Source organism: Ascaphus truei, chromosome 8 (assembly GCF_040206685.1).
Source record: "Ascaphus truei isolate aAscTru1 chromosome 8, aAscTru1.hap1, whole genome shotgun sequence".
NCBI classification, from domain to species: Eukaryota; Metazoa; Chordata; class Amphibia; order Anura; family Ascaphidae; genus Ascaphus; species Ascaphus truei.
Window position 1 is genome coordinate 29293229 of NC_134490.1, and position 21206 is coordinate 29314434.

Consider the following 21206-nt stretch of genomic DNA (forward strand, 5'->3'; position numbering starts at 1 on the left):
TCTGCAAAGACTTTTTAGGCAGTGATTGAACACAGGCAAATTCAGTGCTACCACTAGGCAGTTTTACCTGATCAGTTTCCACACTATGGCTGTTTGCTGTCAAAACACCACTGTGCAACGTGTTGCAACTTTGTACATACTGCCAACAGAATAACAGTGATCTGTGTGTACAACCAGAACAGATCTGATGCAACTTCTTCTGTTGCATCACGAACAGCATAAACTACTGTTGCCAACTTTACTGCTAAAGTAATCTAAGCTAATTCAGCTCAGCAGTGCATTGCCTCTGCAACACGTGTGTGTGTGTGTGTGTGTGTGTGTGTGTGTGTGTGTGGTGTGTGTGTGTGTGTGTGTGGTCGTGTGTGTGTGTGTGTATACAGTCATGTGAAAAAGAAAGTACACCCTCTTTGAATTCCATGGTTTTACATATCAGGACATAAATAACAATCATCTGTTCCTTAGCAGGTCTAAAAATTAGGTAAATACAACCTTAGATGAACAACAACACATGAGATATTACACCGTGTCATGATTTATTTAACAAAAATATACACATCATCAGAGATAAGAAATATTTTATTTATGCATACCATATATCTCATCCACTAACGATCTCTATCATTTCAATTTTCAATTTATACTCTTCACTGAACATTATAGTATATAACTTTATTAATATGCTCTCTATCAAATATTGAAGCAGGCATTATCCCCATCACTAGAACACAACAATGAAGGTTTTGAGGCCTATTATGGCCTATCTTGGACTATCATTCTCTTCATCTGTGTGGGTTGGTTGTTCTCACTCCCTCTCCCCTCCCCTCCTTCTCCCCTCCCTCCTTCTCCCCTCCCTCCTTCTCCATATACCTATACATATACACACTGTGTTCAGAAACAAACAGACCCCCTTTTATTTTTCGGCATATTTTCCAGACAAATGACTCAATTTTCATAAACATTTGAGCAATTTTAGTTCTGTCACAGTAGATTATTACATTTAAGAATTATTTGATAATATACTAAATATTTTTGGGAATTGGTGATGGCATGATGACCTCATCATGTCCATAGTTACAAAATGTTGTTTAGTGAAGAACATAAGCACGTTATAAAGGGCTTGAAACAGAGCAAGAATTATGGTCCAAAATGCTTACATAAAATGTTTCCTGATAAAGGATGGTTGCTAGGATGACTTACAAATTATTTTTTTTATCGTTCAGAAGTGGCAGCAGCTGGATTAACACGTTATCAATTATGCAATCAGACAGTGGCGTTTTCATCTTCAGGTTTGCGTTTCAGCAGGAGGAAATTTTGAACACCCACTTTGAACCATACTTTAAGTAATCTTAGTGTTTCATATTAGCTTACAACAGTTTAACACATTTACGAGCTTCAAAAAAACCTCCTAGTTCTCGTTTAATGATTATGAACCTTCTGCAGTGTACATAGTACTTGTTGACATAATGCAGTGACCTCAGTTGATTGTCATTGAGCTTCTTATATAGTGTTACTCGACATAACAAACCTAGAATTGTGAACATTTTTATGGGATTTGAGCGAGAAATATATAAGATATGATGAAAAAATAAAGTTGTCCCTTTTATTCTGAACACTGTATATCGTTGCTGGACATCTGACACTAAAGAGGTTATGCAGGCTCCTACTCTCTCCCCCTTTGTGTCTTGATGACTCAAACTGACTTGCAAGCTGCCAGTTTAATGTCACTGTTTCTCTTCCTGACAGTGCCCTCTGACAGCAGATTGCTCCTCTGACACTTGCATTCTGGGCTCTAGATGGCTTGATAGCAACAGTGCTGCACAAAGCAAGTGTATCAAACTTAAACACACCCTCTTTTGGCAACAGTAACAGAACAAGTGCTGCATTTTCCCACATTGCTGTTCCTTTCTAGATGAGAAGATATTGACAGCCAAAGGTTTCCCATTAAGGCAGAGCTAAGCAGCGGCTGTTGTTAAGGTTTTAGTTAGTCATTTAGGCAGATCTAGATCAATCTCAGCATCTGTCTACTGAAGAGCTTGTTTGGTACAGTTCATAGCACGTAAACCTGGGAATTTGTTCACCTATTTTTCACCAGCTCCTCATATTCTACGCCTCTCTTGCGTTCCTTTCAGAAGAGCTGGAGTATTTAACCTTTCTCTTTTTAAAAGCTCCCTCTGTACTGTACCTCCACCTCCTTCCTTGTGCTAATCTTGGCATTTCAGCACTAAACCTATGGACAGCTTCTACTGTACAACTACGGTCTTTCCTGTGAATGTGCTCACAACTTATATTTTTATTTGCTGTATGCTATACGGTGGAGTGTTTTTGTCACTTTTTTACCCACCATAATTGATTAAATCTGTGTACAGCTGAAAGTTTCAGCACTAACCCTCTGGACAGCTCTTTAGTCACATCTACTGTCTTTGCTCTGTTCTACTGATTGTTTCAGCACTAACCCAATGGACAGCTCCTTGTACACTTCCACTGCCTTCTCTGTATGGAGCTTGGGTAGCTGCTTTTTTTTTTACAGCTACACCCCTTTCTATGAACAGCTGGGAGTGTCAGCACCACCTCTCCTTTAATTCAGCTACTACTTGCATATCAGTGAACGTTTCCCAGACAAAGCAGGGAGTTCCAGCACCATCATTCTGTACTGAATAAATCAGCCTCCTGAGCGTGTCTACAGCGCAACCTCTTTAATCAGGACTGACTTGCCTTATCATAAACAGAGGAACTCGACAGGCTGCACTGATCATACACACATCTACCAAGGGGAGAAGAGAGCAGATCACATGCATCTTTATGGACCCTTATCCCATTCACTTTGAATAAAGAAGATATTTTGAAAATGGACTTGGTAAGCACAGAGCCTCTGAAATGTGCAAGTCTGAGCAGAGAAGGTGCTGGTATGGCCAAGCCCCCGAAACACCTATGGAGACAACCCCGCACTCACATCAAGATAAAGCAGAGGTACCACTCGGATACTGACAAGTACTTGTACATCAAGGCAATGGAAGACAAGAATCGCCCTGGGCTAAAGAAACCTAGGATGTCCTGGCCATCTTCCTTCCACAAACGGTAAGATGAAGCTGCTGGGCAGGTAACACTCCCTGCTCTGCCTCTAATCTCAGCACACCCTTTATGGAGCAAACCCTACACTGTGTAATGCAATAGAGTTTCCCTGCTCACTTCTGGCTACCAACACTCCTTCGCCTTGGAAAAGAAAATACAATCTGAAGCAATTTTAAAAGGGGTTGGAAGGCATGAATGCATTTGCGGCCAAAGGGGTCTTCAATGCATCGCTTAAGGGATGGGGGTTTACAGCTACAATTATTAAAGGGCTGAAGTAATTGTTTGTCTCTCTGTTACATATTTTGCTTTGAATGGTCTAGTTGTGTTCCATATGTCTTTACAGAAGATGTGTTATTTATCACAGTAATAATATTTAATGACACTGTATAACTCACAGATATTTAATAGTATTACGCAACAGTGTTGGCACAGTAGATCACAGTATATGATGCCAGGGGCGGTTGGGGGGGTTACATTTTGAAAAGCAGTAGCAGTTAAAATTAGTTTGTCAGAGCTAATAGCTAACTGTTGTTTATGAATATGCAGGTCAGGTTTTACTTATATCAAATAATAAGCTACAAAGTTGAACAGTGTATAAAAACAATCTTTTATTTAAATCGGCACAAGGAAAGCGAAGAATATATGTTTTGCATATTTGTATTTTATTCTTAATAGCAAGTTAAGAATTGTGTGTTTTAAACTTTATTAAAAAGGATTGTGAAAAAAAATGTAGACGCATCAAACTTTCTTTGAACAACGAAGAAAGGAATGGCCCCTGTGGCCAGGAAGGGATTGAAATATAGAATAATATGTTGCGTAAACCATTACAAATGTCCTTACAAAGGCTCTAAAATGTGTTCATAAAAAGTTAATATCTATTTCTCAGCTAAGCTTGAAGTCTTCTAAAAAATTCAATTTCACATCTAGGATGATTATTACTGTTAATAAAAAATATGACAATGTGGATGTTTTATGGAAGTCTTTCTTCTTGTCAAAATATATTTCATTTGTGACAGTTTCCACACTGTCCATAATAATCTTAATACTTCTCCAATATAAGTAAAGGTGGCAGAATTCAGTTCCCTTAAGTTACCTCACCCCCCCCAAAAAAAACCTGGTTCAAAACAGAGTGATAGACAGAAAGTAGGGGGTCAGAAATACTGTGGTCCCTATTCTTATAGATTGGATTTTGTGGGGGGGTACCAATCCCCACATTTGGACACTTTTTTTTGTGTGCACTAAATACAGAACAAGAGGCAAAACAAGTGAATTAATCCCATGTTTTGGACTTCCCGGTTTCCCTCTGAGTGCTGCCGTGTTCAGTGTCTCTCTGCAGTCCGGCAGTCACCGCCTGTGACACGGACCGTGTGGTGGCAGTGGGATGTCTTGTTTTTTTCTAATTTAAAGAGTGTGTTTTAGATATAAAGTTCTCAAGGCAAACTGAATTTCTGTAGCAATGACGTATCGCCAGTGTTACAATTATCTCTGCTGCGTGATCATTTTGTTACATTGTCATCTATGGAGAGCATTGAAATTACTCTGATGTCTATAAAACCTGGAACTTTCTGTACCAGAAATGACATCACCAAGTGATAACATGGAGACTTCCAGTTCTATTCTTCTTCTTTTTTTTTTAACACATTCATAAATTCAATAAGCTTTAATAAAAAATTTTAAGAAAAAAAGAAACATAAAAAATAAATAAAATAAAGAACAAGAAAAGTACAGAACATCTTAGTGTGCAGCCTGCTATTAAATATATACCTGTAACAGCCAGTCTTTGGTTCTACATACAGCTTCACCATCCACCCCCCCCCCCCCCCCCCCCCCCCCCCCCCAGTACTTTACTGCTTTTTTTCCTGTCATCCTGGTTTAAGGCCATACATTTAGCAATATTTACATTTAATTAGCTGTATCTCTCATACACCTGTTTCTATGTGTAGTAATCATCTGTCACCGCTTGAACATAGGTCCAAAAATAGGTAAAAAAATATAATTTCACAGCTAGGTACAGTGAATTATTTTCATAGCTGCTTAATTTTAAGTGGGGGTTCTGGAAATGTACATTTCTGTTAAGTCATCATAAGCAAACAGTCATTTTGGGTACGTACGTGTTCAAAAAAATTGTGAAACAATGTGGATGTAATTTAATACTTTAGTTAAAGGGTTTGATAGACTGATAACTATGATATATATATATATATATATATATATTATATATATACATACACACACACACACACACACACACACACAGACACACTCCTTTCTTAGATCTTTTGTTACCCATCAGGAAGTAGTAGAGGACTTCCTTTCTAGGAGCTTGATCTGCCCTACCACTTCAACGTTTTTTTTTTAATATGCGACCTAGGTGTGTTTTGCATCTTTGCGCTCCTTTCTTAGATCTCTTTATATATATATATATATATATATATATATATATATATATATATATATACACTATTATATATTATGTATTGCTTTATACTTTTAAACCATTCACTGTAAGATTTATGTAACCTATAAAAAAGATTCAAGCAGGGGTGGGCAACCTATTTTTCAATGTAGCCACAGGTGTGGCGAATGAGAAGTGAAAATAGACACACGTGTAAAAATTGAGGTATTCGAAAATATCATATTCTATTTCGTGAAACATTCCGAGACAGGTTTAGAGATTGAGCGCCCTCCCAGCATTTTTTACGAAATAGAATATGAAATGGTGCAAATTTGTGCATACGTGGAGTGAAATATAGAAATAAATGACATAACGGTCAGATAATTTATAAATAACATACCAGCAGTCATACAGGGTGAGCTATACTGATCTTAATGCTTCTCTCACACTACTTCCAAGATTGTTGCAACCACCCTCATGCTCCCTCTCACCCCCCCCTCATCCTCTCAACCCCTCTCCTCCTCTCACGCAACCACCACTACCCTCCTCATCTCCTCACCTCCTCATCATCATCTCCTCCTTTCCCCCCGTCAAAATCTCCTCACCACCCTCACCATCATCTCATTTCCCCCCTCATCATCATCCTCACCACCCTCATCATCTCATTTCAGCCCCCCTCATCATCCTCTTCTCATCACTCTCACTATCAGCTAATTTCCCCTCATCATCTCATTTTCCATCATCCCCACCCCCCCAATATCATGATCATCTCAAGCCAGCTTCTTGCTTCTTACCTAGCCTAGCACAGCACTAGAACAAGAGTCTGTGGCGCGATTGCCACCGGGGTGTGTGCTCCGCCCCCACCATTCTCTCATATTGGTTCTTTCTCCTCCACTCGCCTCCCGGCCACTGTCCGCGGCCCGAACCCTCGGCACTAGCGCCGCCGCTGCTGGCGTACTCGCGCTTGCCGGGGGGCTCACGCTTGCCGCCACGCTTCCCATTACACTGGGAAACTACAATTTGCCACAAGGGGCGACAGGTTTGCCCACCTCGGGATTAAAGCAATGATGGAGCATTAGATTCAATGTAGCATAGTTTATCCAGAGGCACTCCTTCAACCCTTGTGATGCTGTACAGTAAATACAAGGAATTGCATTGCAACTTCTTCTTGTGCGCCTCCATCTTTTTTTTATATTTTTGACTTTTGAAAACAGAGAGGTTCAAAGTCTTCTAGCTCCTCCCTATTGTGAGTCATCACTGAGTTAAGTTGGACCTTGTACAGGCACAGTGTTTAGTTTGCGCCACTCCCTTCTACGTAATGACTATGTGTAAAGACCAAATTAATGAACACCATGTCCTCATTCTCTCCCATCTTGACTACTGCAACCTTCTGTTATCTGGACTTCCAGTTTTTATCTTATAAGCTGTACAAAACTCTGCGGCTAGACTTCTAACACTCTGTCTGAGATTTGTTTCTGCTTGTCTCCCTCTCAGATCACATGGCTGACGTTTCTTTAGATTCTGTATCCACGACAAAATTCTCCGCTTATCAAAGCTCTTTGCTTCTCTGCCCCCTCATATGTGGTACTACTGAATGTATCATCTAACCTCCTGTGCTATTCTCTCTGTCCCACATGTATCCATTGCTGTGTCCAGCCTGAAGTCTCTCTCGCTCATCCTGCTCCCTACTAATGGAACTCTCTTCCCCCTCACTATCTGTCAAGCTCCCTCCGCATCTTCAAGACTCGTCTGAAATGTCACAATATGAATACAAATACAGTACAATGTATACCCAAAGTCTGAGTCCCTGCTTAAAACAATGTTCATTTTAATGATTACTTTTAATTAAGGAAACCAGTTACAATGTTAAATTCTTTCAAAATGTTTTTTGTTGAGCAAATGGTGATTACGCCGTATGGGGGACAAAATAGGAGCAGCAGTCTGCCCGATCTGTCCCCCAAAATAATGACATGCTAGGTACGGCCTTAAAAATATCCCCCACTGAAGGGGTTAACCCTTTTGATTCCAGAAGGACAACAATACATTGCTGGCCCCTTTGGCAGCCAAAGAGTTAGACGCCAATTATGTATAAGACCTGTCAGTGCTCGCAAGGTTATTCTTATCTCTATACATTCTACAGACGCGCAAAAAAGAAGAGCCCAGTGAAATGGTCAGCGTTCCATAGAAAATGAGTTTATGTGCATTTGTATGAGATAAAAGGACGTGCAGTAAAAGGCTCAGATTGGATACACAATATCTACCCAGGGAATAAGAGAGGATCTAATCACCATGAGCAAAATTGCGTGCGAGGGCTGCATGAAGAATCCTGCAGCGGGGCCTGTTTATATATATATATATATATATATATATATCAAAAAATAAATAGATGATACCATTATGTGGCTAACGAAATGCTTTTATTTGTGCGAGCTTTCGAGATACACTGATCTCTTCTTCCGGCGATGTTACAATGAATGAAGCAAGCAATAGGTATGCTTAAAAACAGTGTCACTAGGAATGTTATCTGTGCTAGTCCTTCCCCCGGTGTGGATGTTATTCCATCCCTATACACCTATAGGGATAGTATCCACACACACTTTTAGTTGTGCTACAATCTCTCACATTTCCATACCTACCCACACCATTTATATCCACTCCCACTCCACACACACATTTTGTAAAGCACTTTATATACTGTGGGCTCTCCATTCATTTATATTCACACAGATACACACACACACACTTACATCACTTGCTTTCAGGAACCTTTTGACACCTCTAGCCATACAACACATCCACACCGGGGGAAGGACTAGCACAGATAACATTCTTAGTGAGACTGTTTTTAAGTATACCTTTTGCTTGCTTCATTCATTGTAACATCGCCGGAAGAAGAGATCAGTGTATCTTGAAAGCTCGCACAAATAAAAGCATTTCGTTAGCCACAGAACGGTATCATCTATTTATTTTTTGATTATTGAAGCTCGGCTAACACGGTACTGATACCTCTACATGTGTATATATATATATATTTCTGAGGCTTCAAATAGCACGCCTACTGTAAGGCTGATTAGACGTCTTTTGTAAGAGATGGTTCTTGTGAATGGGCTCCTGCTAGGGACTTATACAAGCATATGTAACTCATGCAGTACCATAGATATCTGTATAGCAAAGACTTCCAGCATCAACAGACTAGTCAAAGTACAATGATACCTCTCTTTCTTTCTCTCCATCTCACTTATTTACATTCAGACGCTGGGGGTAAACTTGAAACGCAGAAATTCTGATTGAAGTCAATGTGCCCCTCTCTGCACTATCACAGCCTAAGAATAATCCTCTCTGTCTTAAACCCCCTTTCTCTTATTCTGTCTTCCTTTCTCAATCCCTTCCTATATTCATCTCAATCTTTCTATCTTCCTTTCCCAATTTCTATATCTCCCCCTTTCTCTTTAAATCTCTCTTCCTCTCTCTCGCTCGTTCGCTCAATCTTCCTGTCGCCATCTCTCCCTCTCTTTCTCAATCTCTTATCTCCCTATATCAATCTCCATCTTCCTCTCTGTCTATCTTTCTCTCTCTCGCTCTCTCAATCTCTCTCTCTCTCTCTCTCTCTCTCTCTCTCTCTCTCTCTCTCTCTCTCTCTCTCTCTCTCTCTCTCTCTCTCTCTCTCTCTCTCTCTCTCTCTCTCTCTCTCTCTCTCTCTCTCTCTCTCTCTGTTTCCCTCTCTCAATCTTTCTCTGTTTGTCTTCCTCCATCTCTCTCTCTTCCTCCTGCGCTCTCTCACTTATTCTTCCTCATACTATCGTTTTTCTCTTATCCCCAATTTAATATCCTGTGGAGCTGTTTCCCAGTGCTAGAGAAACGACCAGCTCCATTCAAATGATTTGGACAAAAACTGTCTCCAGTGCGGGGAAGAGGTCTTAACTGCATATTGAATAGGGGCCCTAATCTTTCTATTTTATCTCTCCTCTCTTAGGCCGCGTCCATAGTCCGCGCGGCGCAAACAAAAGGCCATATGTCAATGAGGATGGCCATTGAGTGCGCGACCGCGTGCGTGCACAAGAGCGATGGCGCGGCCAATTTTGCGCTTGACCAATTTTTTTTATTTTGTCGCGCACCACAGTCGAGTTACGTACGCGGTTCAGCCAATGAGGGCCAACCGCTCACGTGATGTCACGGGCACGCCTCTGCCATGCCTCCCCGTCGCACACATCATAGGAATCCAAACAGGCCACGGATCGCTTCTCATACAGGCGCGCGCGATGCCATGCGCTCCGTCGTGCGTGTGCGCCTGTACTACATCCGAGGCCTTCTTCTCTTTCCCTTTGTCTCTTTTATTCTCTCTCACCTGTCCCTCCTTTTATCTCACCCTTTCTCTCTTCCTTTCTTCTCTCCTTCCATCCTTCTTTTACTTTCTTGCCACCCTCTTATTCGCTCTTCGCTCTTGTCCCCTTCTCTTTCTCTGTACACCCTACCACTCTCCGGACTCTCCTTTCTGTCATAATGCTCCTCTCCAGGTCAGGTTTAGAGCAGAAGTCCATATCCACCTCTATATGTAAATGGTTTGTAGGGAAAACCTGGGCATAGATGTAACCCTCCCCTGGCCTGCAGCTAATGATAATGAAATAACACAGATCGACATAAACGGAAAATGAATTTGCCGGGCCTGGATTCTTATGCAGGTTAGACCTTTAATGCCATTTGATTTATCACATTCGGCAAATGTTATTACTTCTGGGGACTTGTCTGCTTGCGGTCGGAGAATGCTACTGATTTGATGCAGTACAGAATGTGACTTTGCGTGTGCACAGAATTACTGGAAGTCTTCTGAGTTCATTTATATGCAATGTGCAACATTTTACTGCCTGCTGCAGTCGCCCAGTGCAAAACGCATGGTGAAAGGCCGCAGTATTTAAGGATGCGGATTAAAAAAGAATAAGGAAACATAGGCCCTTCTCAATATGCCATGAAGCTGTCTTCTCCTGGTCAGAAAAGCTTGAAGATATTTGAATATGAGCCATTGAAAATGATAGCAGGTCAAACACATTACTCTTATATAATGATGATCTTAAGTAGCAGCTCACTGGTAGTTTACTTGCCTTTGAAGTGGTTGAACCCGATTTTGTAATCCCAGCGTCAGTTTTGAAGTCACTTTATCTCCCTGTGCCGCAGGCACCAAACTTAGATTGTAAGCTCTTCAGGGCAGAAACTAATTGATACAATAAAAAAAACGTTGTATGGTGCTCAGAAAAATTCAGCAAAATACTACAAAAATTAAATTGTTATAGAATGGAATTAACCCAATAATAAATGTACCAAAAGAATGTCCAAAAGATGCATACTGGCACTATAATCCCACAATGCACGGTAGTAAGGATATATTAATAGTGAAACACCTGCTGGTGACCAGTTAGTTGAGCATCTATTACAATGGAACAGATCTTATAAACACAGTCCAGAACAATTGTGGTAAAACTGGAAAGACTCACATGGGAATAAGTATCCACGATAAGCAGCAAGTCCTTAGGTATCCAGGATTCCACAGGTTAACTGTGCCTCCGCCTGTAGATGGACAAGTGTAACAGAGGAAGAAAAAACGGAGCACTAGGTCCAAACTGGCATTGCCAGAAAAAAGTGCAAGGATGCGTTCCCAAAATAAAAAGCTTGTTTAATGAATCAAAAACCACAGACACACACCAACGCGTTTCGGACTACTGCTAGTCCTTTATCAAGGTGATAAAGGACTAGCAGTAGTCCAAAACGTGTTGGTGTGTGTCTGTGGTTTTTGATTCATTAAACAAGTTTTTGATTTCGGGAACGCATCCTTGCACTTTTTTCTGGCAATGCCAGTTTGGACCTAGTGCTCCGTTTTTTCTTCCTCTGTTACAGAAACTAATTGAGCCTGCAAAGTTCTATATACAGATTTTTGCACTGTTAGTGCTATATAAGACAAATATATTTGGGATATAAATATATTTGTGATCTTTTGTGTCTGCCCCAATCTTTCTTGAGTTCTTTTACTCTGCTTCCCCCTACCACGTCTGCTGGAAGGCCATTTCACGTGCCTACTACACTTTCAATAAAGTGCACCAAATTTCCTACGAGTCTACCACCTTCCAGCTGTAAATCTCTGACTGTTTGTAAGGTGCTTCTCTCCTATATTTTGGTACTTTTAATGTATTTGAAAGTCTCCCACAACCCAGTTTACTTGAACAAATCTAATTGTGCTAAACACAAATATTTGACTTTTGTGGAAACGAATCCCATTTCTCAGCGGCCTCTGAATGAGGGCAGAGGAGAGTTTGTCAATCAAGTCTTTTCTTTACCCCTACGTCAATTTGTCTCCACCAGAGCCAAAAAAGATAGGGGGGCTTTGTCTGGGCAAATTCTTGTTGAACACACCGTGAAATTAGATAAAGAGCAGACCGAGAAAATAAAAGGCCCTCCAAAGATTCAGCTTACCGTGTCTGCAAAGTAACATGAAGTATTTAAAAATAGGTGAAACTTCAATCTCGTGTGCATTTGAAAAATGCACCCAGATGTAACGGCTTGAACATGCCCCTGTCATTCGTGCAGGGATCCTAGAAAGGACTGCCACTTTAACAAACGCTGCATCTCTATGCAATGCAAGAAAAAAAACAGGATTCTGTTACTTGGAAAGTATAGCTATTATAAACACAAAGCAGGCTCCAAATAGGCTGTGAGGTTACTCTGTGACTCAGCTACCTACACCGTTAAATCTAGGATAATGAAACATGCCAATTAGAAGCAGGCAATTCAGTTTCATATATTGTACTTTGAAGCCTTTTAACAGCACTCCTAGGGAATGTAATGTTGGCATGTCAGATCTTGTGTAGTGGGTGTTGTTTAAGCAGCAGTCTGTACTGCACCATTTTTTGGTGGGGCGAGGAGGGCAGGTTTTTTTAATTTATTTTTTAATAGTACTGGCGGGAAGGGGGAGAGGAGAGGTCCCTCTGAGCCGATCAGCTGCACCCCAATTCTCTGTGTCTCCCTTACTTCTCAAGATATAACTGGCTTTGTCCGCCGAGCGAGAGAACCTGGTGGTTTTTGACTCGCTGCTCCATTTTCTGCTCGCTTTTGCGGCACATGTATGAAAGTTTCTTGCATCTGACGCAAATTGTTGGCAAGAAAAGTTTATGCCACCGCAGACCTGGCTGATTTGTTGATGCCTATGCAAGATACAAAAGTGATGCACGGAAACGCAGAGTGTGCTACATCTGATTATAATCTGTTTATCATGTAACTCCTCCTATTGATACTCCCCGAATCGAAAGGTGACGCAAAACTTGGAGCAAAGACCTTGATACATTGACAGAAAGAGACACAAGATGAAAGTGGCGCAATTTGCGTATATTTTGCTCCACATTCGATAGAAATACATCACCCCCAATGTGGTGGTGGGGTCAGCCTCGCTCCAGTTGACGTCGGGACACCATGACCATATTTCTAGTTTGTGAAACGACAACAAAAAACTGAAATATCTCAGGAAATGGGTGGTCCCCAGAGGTTGGGTCCCCAGAGGTGGTCCCCAGAGCATCATGTCCAGGGACACCCCAGTTCAGGTAAAAGGGAGATGAGGGGGGAGGGGGGGAATGAAACTGTTGCTTTAACTATTTGGTGAAACTTAAATCTCGCATCCAGGGCTGCAAACAGGTGGGGAGAGACTGGGTCGGCAGAGGGGGGTTGGGAGAGACGGGGTTGGCGGAGAGGGGTGGGGAGAAATGGGACCGGCGAAGGGGCTTTGGAGAGACAGTGTTGGCGTAGGGGCTTTGGAGAGCCAGGGGTCAGCGGAGGGGTGTGGGGAGAGCCGGGGTCGGAGAATGGGGATGGGGAGAGCCGGGGTCAGCGGAGGGGGTGGGGAGAGACGAGGCATGGAGCACTACTGCTTTAAGGGTGATTACATCTTTCTATGCAAGCTGATTACATTGTTGTTTTTAAAATATTTTTTTCAGCCTGCTACGCAGGACTATCCTTTTAAATACCAACTAAAACAACACGAGACAACAGAGGCATTATTTATAATATAAGAGAAGCTGGCTCTGTGTCAAGTGCGAAGACCGAAAATAGCATCAGCAATGTAACGCAAGGGGGTTCCTTTTATTCCACGCCCTAATACAGGGTAATCAGCCTTGCTGTATCACACAATTCTTTTAAAAGTAGCATGTTTGCCTAAATTAATAATGTTTTAACGGCATAGGCTGAAAACCCATCATTTTCTAAGAGGTATGTCCTTTGGAAGCATGTACCATTTACATGCCAGGAGAACAAGGCTGCCTGCTGTTCCTGACACGGCTACTCAAAGATGCATAAAGGTGTTCATTTGGAGAATGAAGCTTTGCACATTTTTGCATTTCCCAACCTGGGAATTGTTTGTATGTTTGAAGATGCATGGAACATTTATTTGCAAAAGGAAAGGGGGTGGGGGGGGGGGTGGCAGTGTGGGATTAATTCATAAATTGAACACTATTTATAGTACATTTGAGATGTACTCCGTGTGTATCTATCGGTTTAACTTGTAAGGAGGTTCATCTCATTAAAGGTGCTATCCATCAAACTACCTTTTGTAAAGGATTTAACCATTTCATTAGCTTCCTTAAACAAATGTAACTGTGCTAAAAGCAAAGTGTTGGCTGTTTTTTTTTTTTGTTTCTTAGAAAGTCAAATGACATTTCTTCTGAGCCTCTGAATGGGTTTAGTGTTTGACAATCAAGTATTTTCTTTACCCTTCTGTTACCCTGTCCTTGTCAGGAAAGATAAGGGGAGGAGAGTGAGGGTGCTTTTCCTGTGCAAACTCTTGTTGTCACACACTGACTTGAGATTGCAAGGAGCAGCCAAGTGTCTCCCCCCCATCATGTTTACAAATATACAAAAAAAAAATTTTGCATTGCTGGCTCCTCCAGGACTTAATGGGTTAATCAGGATGGGAAGGGGGAAATATAGGCGAGCTGTACAACAATAAGTTATTTTTTGGACCATTGACATATCCTGCAAAGTAACATTATATATATATATATATATATATATATATATATATATATATATATTTCAATTACAGGCTTTGTATGGCTTTTAAAAATATCTTGTCCCAGTTCATTTTCCAAGTGGCAAACAGTGCTGCTTTATAAGAACGTTATGTGCAAATGTAATTATTATTATTAGAAAATCAGACCCTTTATCTATCCCAGTATTTGCACGGCAAAGCTCTTTGGCACAGGATTAAAGAACCAGAGCTGGGCACTGACACAGCTGTTTTGCATCAATGTGTACAGACTGCAATGTACAATCCATTCGTCTTCAGATATATTGGTATAGGATTGTATGTTCTAAGGCCAGACTAAATCCATTTCTTGCTTTCATTGCTGGTCTGAGCTTTTTCTGATCAAGGGGAAAAAAAGGTTATGACCAGAAAGCCCTTTTGTAAACTCTATTGTGAATGTTTTGTGAGTGTAATAAAGAACATTACAAACAGTAGACAAATGCAGTGTTTTTGTATTAGTACACAGTGTTTGCCCATACTAAACTAGTATAATAGGTAAGTGGACCCTGCTAGTTTACAGTCTACAGCAGGGGTGGCCAGCTCCAGTCCTCAAGAGCTACCAACAGGTCTGGTTTTAAGGATATCCCTGCTTCAGCACAGGTGCCTCAATCAGTGGCTCAGTCTTCAACTGAGCCAGCTGTGCTGAAGCAGGGATATCCTGAAAACCTGACCTGCTGACTTGTTGTGAACTGGAGTTGGCCACCCCTGGTCTGCAGGGAAGCGCAGAGTAGGAATAAAAGTATGTTTGGGAAGAGAGGTTGGTTGGGTTGTAGTGGGGTGGTACAAACTAGCAGGGAACCTTTGCTCAGCCTGTGTGCTGAGATATTGAAGAGGTGCACACCATGGGATAATGACAATTGCATACTAGAGAAGAAAAAAGCTCCCTATACGTGGCACACTGTCTCCTCCGTGAGAAAGTGCCACTTGGTGCCATTGTACGCTTGGGAGAGCTTTTTTTTGTCCGTTCTTGTCACTGGTTTCTAATATGAGCCAATAAAGTATTTTAAAAAAATTTTTTACATTTGGAAAGTTCCTCTCCAATTTGCAGGTCTGCGCTTTACCAGCAATCTGCTTTTAACTTTTTTCTACTTGGAACTATACAATTGGAGGGATGATGATGGGAAATCTTGGCATTCAAACAGCTGAACAGCCACAGTGCTGCATTATAGAGAATCGCTGAACAGAGGAAGCAGATGTAGTTTCACACCGGCCGATTGAGAGAGTCACCGATCAAACCTACGACTCCGGTTACCATGAGGAGGCAAGCCATACCTTTTTCATGTGTCCCAGTAAGGTTTAAGTTATATCAGGACTCCCTATTTTCTCCTAATCATCTGGTTATCTCAGTTGTAACCTTATCCCTGTTGAAAAGACTTACTATAATAATAGCATGTTCTTGTATAGCGCTGCTAGTTTTACTAGCGCTTTACAGAGACATTTTGCAGCACAGGCCCCTGCCCCGTGGAGCTTACAATCTATTTTCTGGTGCCTGAGGCACAGGGAGATAAAGTGCCTTGCCCAAGGTCACAAGGAGCTGCCACCGGGAATTGAACAAGGTTCCCCTGCTCAGTACCAGTCAGTGTTGTTACTCACTGAGCCGCTCCTTCTCCCTGATCTGATTATCTTGCTTGGTGCATCTCCTTGAGCTTCCAAAATGGTTGTTATATTTATCTTTAAAACAATAAATTAACCACACAAAAAAGTATATAAAAATGACGCTCATAATCGGTGCAATTAAAAATTCAGACCTGTACCTATACATATAAGGGTATCCCCTATGCATAGTATGATCTTATTTTTGTATTTATTTTACAATATCCAGAACAGTATCCCAGATATACAGGTAAAATGAAGGGATATACTGCACAGTAGTCAAAGGAGTGTGAACATTGCACACAAAATACACTAGAGATACTCAATGACAGTACACTGAGCCAGATAGAGATGTATGTAAGGAAGTATTCACAGTAGCCTGATGTGAAGTTTTTAATCAATTCCCACCTGTAGACGGACGTTCACAGAGGTACACAATGGGAGGCTTTTATAAGGTGAAATTATAATAAGGCTTTATTGTGCCTTTTCCTTTTTATCAGGAAATCATTCAAACACAGGGGGGGAAACAAAGCTTAATTCCCTTGGGAGTATTTCTAGTGACATCCCATGCAATTCACAACTCCTAGTTAAGCAGGTCTCCCAGCCCCAAACACATAGCATGACATAAGCAGATATAAGAAGTCTCTTTAGAATTAAAGTCTTATCTGTTAGCTGCTGTAGAGTAAGCTTCTCTGCTCTCCTGGAACCGCACCCGAAAATCAGCATCCAGGTTTAAAAGTCTTATTTGGTGCCTTGCAATCAGCTATGCTGGGCAGAGCTCAAGACCGGTCAGCTCCAAAGATGTGTGTTCTCTCCAAAGGTCAGCTCTCATTCAGAGCTAAGGAGTCACTTCCTGTCTCAAAGGCAGGCTTTTTCTACCACCTCTAATCAGGCAGGTGGTGTTAGTTAATTTGCTACCAGCAGTTAACCACGATACTGCTGGATTAGAGGCATATTTGTGAACAGGGATAAGTCCCCTGTTACATACCTCCCCTGTTTGTGGGAAGCTCGGGCTTACCACGGCCAAAGCCCATCCTTCCACTCTCATTCGAGATCTTTCTGTGACTTGAATGAGAGTGGATGGAGGAAGAGAACCCTCTGTACCGCTGGGATTGGAGCCCTTTCTCCAGTTTATTTTTGTCTCCTCCCGAAGGTGCTTGAGATCAGCACTCAGTCGCTCGAGGAGGACTTTTTCCACATAGTCTTTTTATCTCGTGCGCGGTCATGAGATTTCTGTTGCGTCGGGCACTCCTCTTTTTGTAGACAAAGTGTATGGCAACAGTTGTAGAGCAGTTAGGACTAGCCCTTAGAGTTTTCTGCTCTTGAAGCGGTCTTTCTGCAGTTTCTCCACACCACGGAGTCGCCAGTTCAGCTTCTTTGGGACTGTGTTGCACCTCCACCTCCTTTTCCAGAGAACGTCCTATTTTTTCAGCTTTCTCAGCTAAGGATTCTTCTGGCTTTGATTCTGCACTCCTACCTCTGTTTGTTGCCGGTTGGACAGCTGTAGGTTTGGCTAGTGCTTTCTTAGGTGACAAGGTGAAGAGAAAGTGCGCAACTATTAAATTCTAACACACACGTGATGTGATTAATTAGTGATAAAAAATAAGTAAAATACGTGACCTATTTTCATCAATTCTAAATGGAGCGTCTGCAGCTGTGGTACCAGGGATGGCTCAGAGCACCCCCTAGAACGTTAGACAAATAGACAAAAAAACACAGCGCACAACGCTCATAGTGCATTAAATATATTAATTCAAAAATTCAATAAAGTAAGTAATGTGCGTACATCAAGTTAAATACAAGTGAGCATGTTAGGGATATGTTACCCATACACCAACAGATGTCATCAGTGGAAACCGGTTTGGATTTCACCAGCAGGAACCCTCTGTGGTGCCAGGTTCTGTAGCATCAATTGGGGGGAGTCTTTATGAGATGACTAGTGTCCCGTGTTTTCAGTTCTCAAAGAAGCAGCCCTGTCTCTGGGACATGCACGGCAGCTTCAATCCTCCTCCAAACCTCCGTTGCGGCAGGCACTTCCGGGTTGTGACGTCATCCGTCTATAGCAGCGCTGCTCGCGTGACTGTCCTCCGGTAGCCAGATAGAGTGCCAACGGGGTGGGTAACGGGTCTCGGGATACTTTCTTATTCCAACGCGTTTCGAAACCGAAGAGGTTTCTTCATCCTTCATCCTTGATGAAGAAACCTCTTCGGTTTCGAAACGCGTTGGAATAAGAAAGTATCCCGAGACCCGTTACCCACCCCGTTGGCACTCTATCTGGCTACCGGAGGACAGTCACGCGAGCAGCGCTGCTATAGACGGATGACGTCACAACCCGGAAGTGCCTGCCGCAACGGAGGTTTGGAGGAGGATTGAAGCTGCCGTGCATGTCCCAGAGACAGGGCTGCTTCTTTGAGAACTGAAAACACGGGACACTAGTCATCTCATAAAGACTCCCCTCAATTGATGCTACAGAACCTGGCACCACAGAGGGTTCCTGCTGGTGAAATCCAAACCGGTTTCCACTGATGACATCTGTTGGTGTATGGGTAACATATCCCTAACATGCTCACTTGTATTTAACTTGATGTACGCACATTACTTACTTTATTGAATTTTTGAATTAATATATTTAATGCACTATGAGCGTTGTGCGCTGTGTTTTTTTGTCTATTTGCTTTCTTAGGTGGCTCAAACTTCGTAATTTTGTTTTTAAGTTGCGTGGAGTCCCCAACTCTCACTGTACCCTTGTCCTCACGGGCATTAGTTATTGTTGGATACTGGTGCTTGGGCAGAGCCAATACCTTTTTCCGTATTGGAGGAATCTGTAAGTTACTGGCCTGCAGAGTCTCAACCTGTTTGAGTGCGTCTTGCAAGTCTCTTCTCCGGGAATCTATCTGCGCACTTTGCTTCCTCTGAGTCTGTATCAGAGTCTCCTTCATATTCTGGAGCTCTGTAATTTTTGTCGTCAATGTTGCCGCTGCGTCCGTTTTCTCCTTGGTGTACTGACTCAAGGGAATGGAACAGTCTCTCTGTCTCTCCAGCTCTTGCTCCAGTTTCTGAGCCTTCTCACGCTCCCTCTCATACAGAGTCACCTGGTATCGAAACTCTGCTTCCAATGATGCTCTGAAGACACGCAGCGTGGCCTTTAGCTCCTCATACTACTCTGTGGGGATGTACTGGGTATTCAGATGTTCCTGCAGCGCTTGTACCTCTTTAGCAGCCTGCAGTTTTTCTTCCTGTAGCGTTTGCTGCTTCTCCTCAGCATACTGGAGGTGTGTACGCAGACCTTGCAGTTGTATTGTATTGTATGTCTTTATTTATATAGCGCCATTAATGTACATAGCGCTTCACAGCAGTAATACATGTGGTAATCAAATAAATAACAGATTATATAAATAACAGATCATGGGAATAAGTGCTTTAGACATTAAGGAAGAGGAGTCCCTGCTCCGAGGAGCTTACAGTCTAATTTGTAGGTAGGGAGAACGTACAGAGACAGTAGGAGGGAGTTCTGGTAAGTGCGTCTGCAGGGGGCCAAGCTTTATATATCATGTGTTCAGAATAGCCACAATGCTATTCATATGCTTCTTTAAGCAAGTGTGTCTTAAGGTGGGTCTTAAAGGTGGATAGAGAGGGTGCTAGTCGGGTACTGAGGGGAAGGGCATTCCAGAGGTGTGGGGCAGTCAGTGAAAAAGGTTTAAGGCGGGAGAGGGCTTTAGATACAAAGGGGGTAGAAAGAAGACATCCTTGAGAAGAACGCAAGAGTCTGGATGGTGCATAACGAGAAATTAGGGCTGAGATGTACAATAAGGAGGGGCAGAAGAGTGTAAAGGTTTAAAAGTGAGGAGAAGAATGGAGTGTGAGATGCGGGATTTGATTGGAAGCCAGGAGAGGGATTTCATCAGGGGAGATGCTGAGACAGATCTCGGAAAGAGTAGAGTGATTCTGGCAGCAGCGTTTAGGATAGATTGTAGGGGAGACAGGTGAGAGGCAGGAAGGCCGGACAGCAGGAGGTTACAGTAATCAAGACGGGAGAGAATGAGGGCCTGAGTCAGAGTTTTAGCAGTCGAGCAACAGAGGAAAGGGCGTATCTTAGTTATATTGCGGAGGAAAAAGCGACAGGTTTTAGAAATGTTTTGAATGTGAGGGGCGAATGTGAGAGAGGAGTCGAGTGTGACCCCTAAGCAGCGTGCTTGGGCTACTGGGTGAATGATGGTAGTTCCGACAGTAATGTGGAAGGAGGTAGTGGGGCCAGGTTTGGGAGGAAGTATGAGGAGCTCTGTTTTAGCCATGTTTAGTTTAAGGCGGCGGAGGGCCATCCAGGAAGATATAGCAGAGAGACATTCAGAAACTTTGGTTTGTACAGCAGGTGTAAGGTCGGGTGTTGAGAAATATATTTGTGTGTCGTCAGCATAGAGGTGATTATTAAACCCAAAAGATGTTATTAGGTCACCTAGAGAGAGTGTATACAGAGAAAAGAGAAGAGGTCCCAGGACAGAGCCCTGGGGTACCCCCACAGAGAGATCAATAGAGGAGGAGGAGGTGTTAGCAGAAGAGACACTGAAAGTACGATGGTAGAGGTAGGATGAGATCCAGGATAGAGCTTTGTTCCGAATGCCAAGAGTATGGAGAATGTGAAGGAGAAGAGGGTGGTCCACGGTGTCAAATGCTGCAGAGAGGTCGAGTAATATGAGCAGAGTGTAATGACCTCTGTCTTTGGCAGCATGGAGGTCATCAGTTATTTTAGTGAGGGCTGTTTCCGTGGAGTGAGCAGTGCGGAAGCCAGATTGTAGAGGGTCTAGGAGAGAATAGGTGTTGAGAAAATAGAGCAAGCGAGAGAATACAAGACGTTCAAGGAGTTTAGAGGCAAAAGGCAGGAGGGTTCTGCAGTCGGTGCTCTGCTTCAAACTTTTCCTTGACTTCTTCTGTCAACTGAAAATTTTCTTCTTTCAGTTTTAAGTTTTCTCTTTTTAATCTTGAATTTTCTCTTTTTTCAGTCTCTGTATTCTTCAGGGCTTCTTTTCAGTTCTCCTTCCATTTACGCACATCTGCTTTGAGAATGACACTCTCCTGGCGTGAGACTTCCTTCTCTAG

General features: G+C 42.3%; 1 protein-coding gene across 3 annotated transcripts in view; it reads left to right on the forward strand.

Moving 5' to 3' along the window:
- The window catches only part of PDE4C (phosphodiesterase 4C), a 322499-nt gene that overhangs the window by 99750 nt on the left and 201543 nt on the right, over positions 1–21206 (forward strand). The window contains exon 1 of one of the 3 annotated variants that reach the window (XM_075611051.1): positions 2547–3075. The exons of the other annotated variants lie outside the window; for them this stretch is intronic. Within the exon in view, the coding sequence (XP_075467166.1) occupies positions 2846–3075 (230 nt within the window). The 5' untranslated portion in view covers positions 2547–2845. Of the gene's footprint in view, positions 1–2546; positions 3076–21206 lie in introns of those variants that run through there. 3 annotated transcript variants of the gene reach the window in all.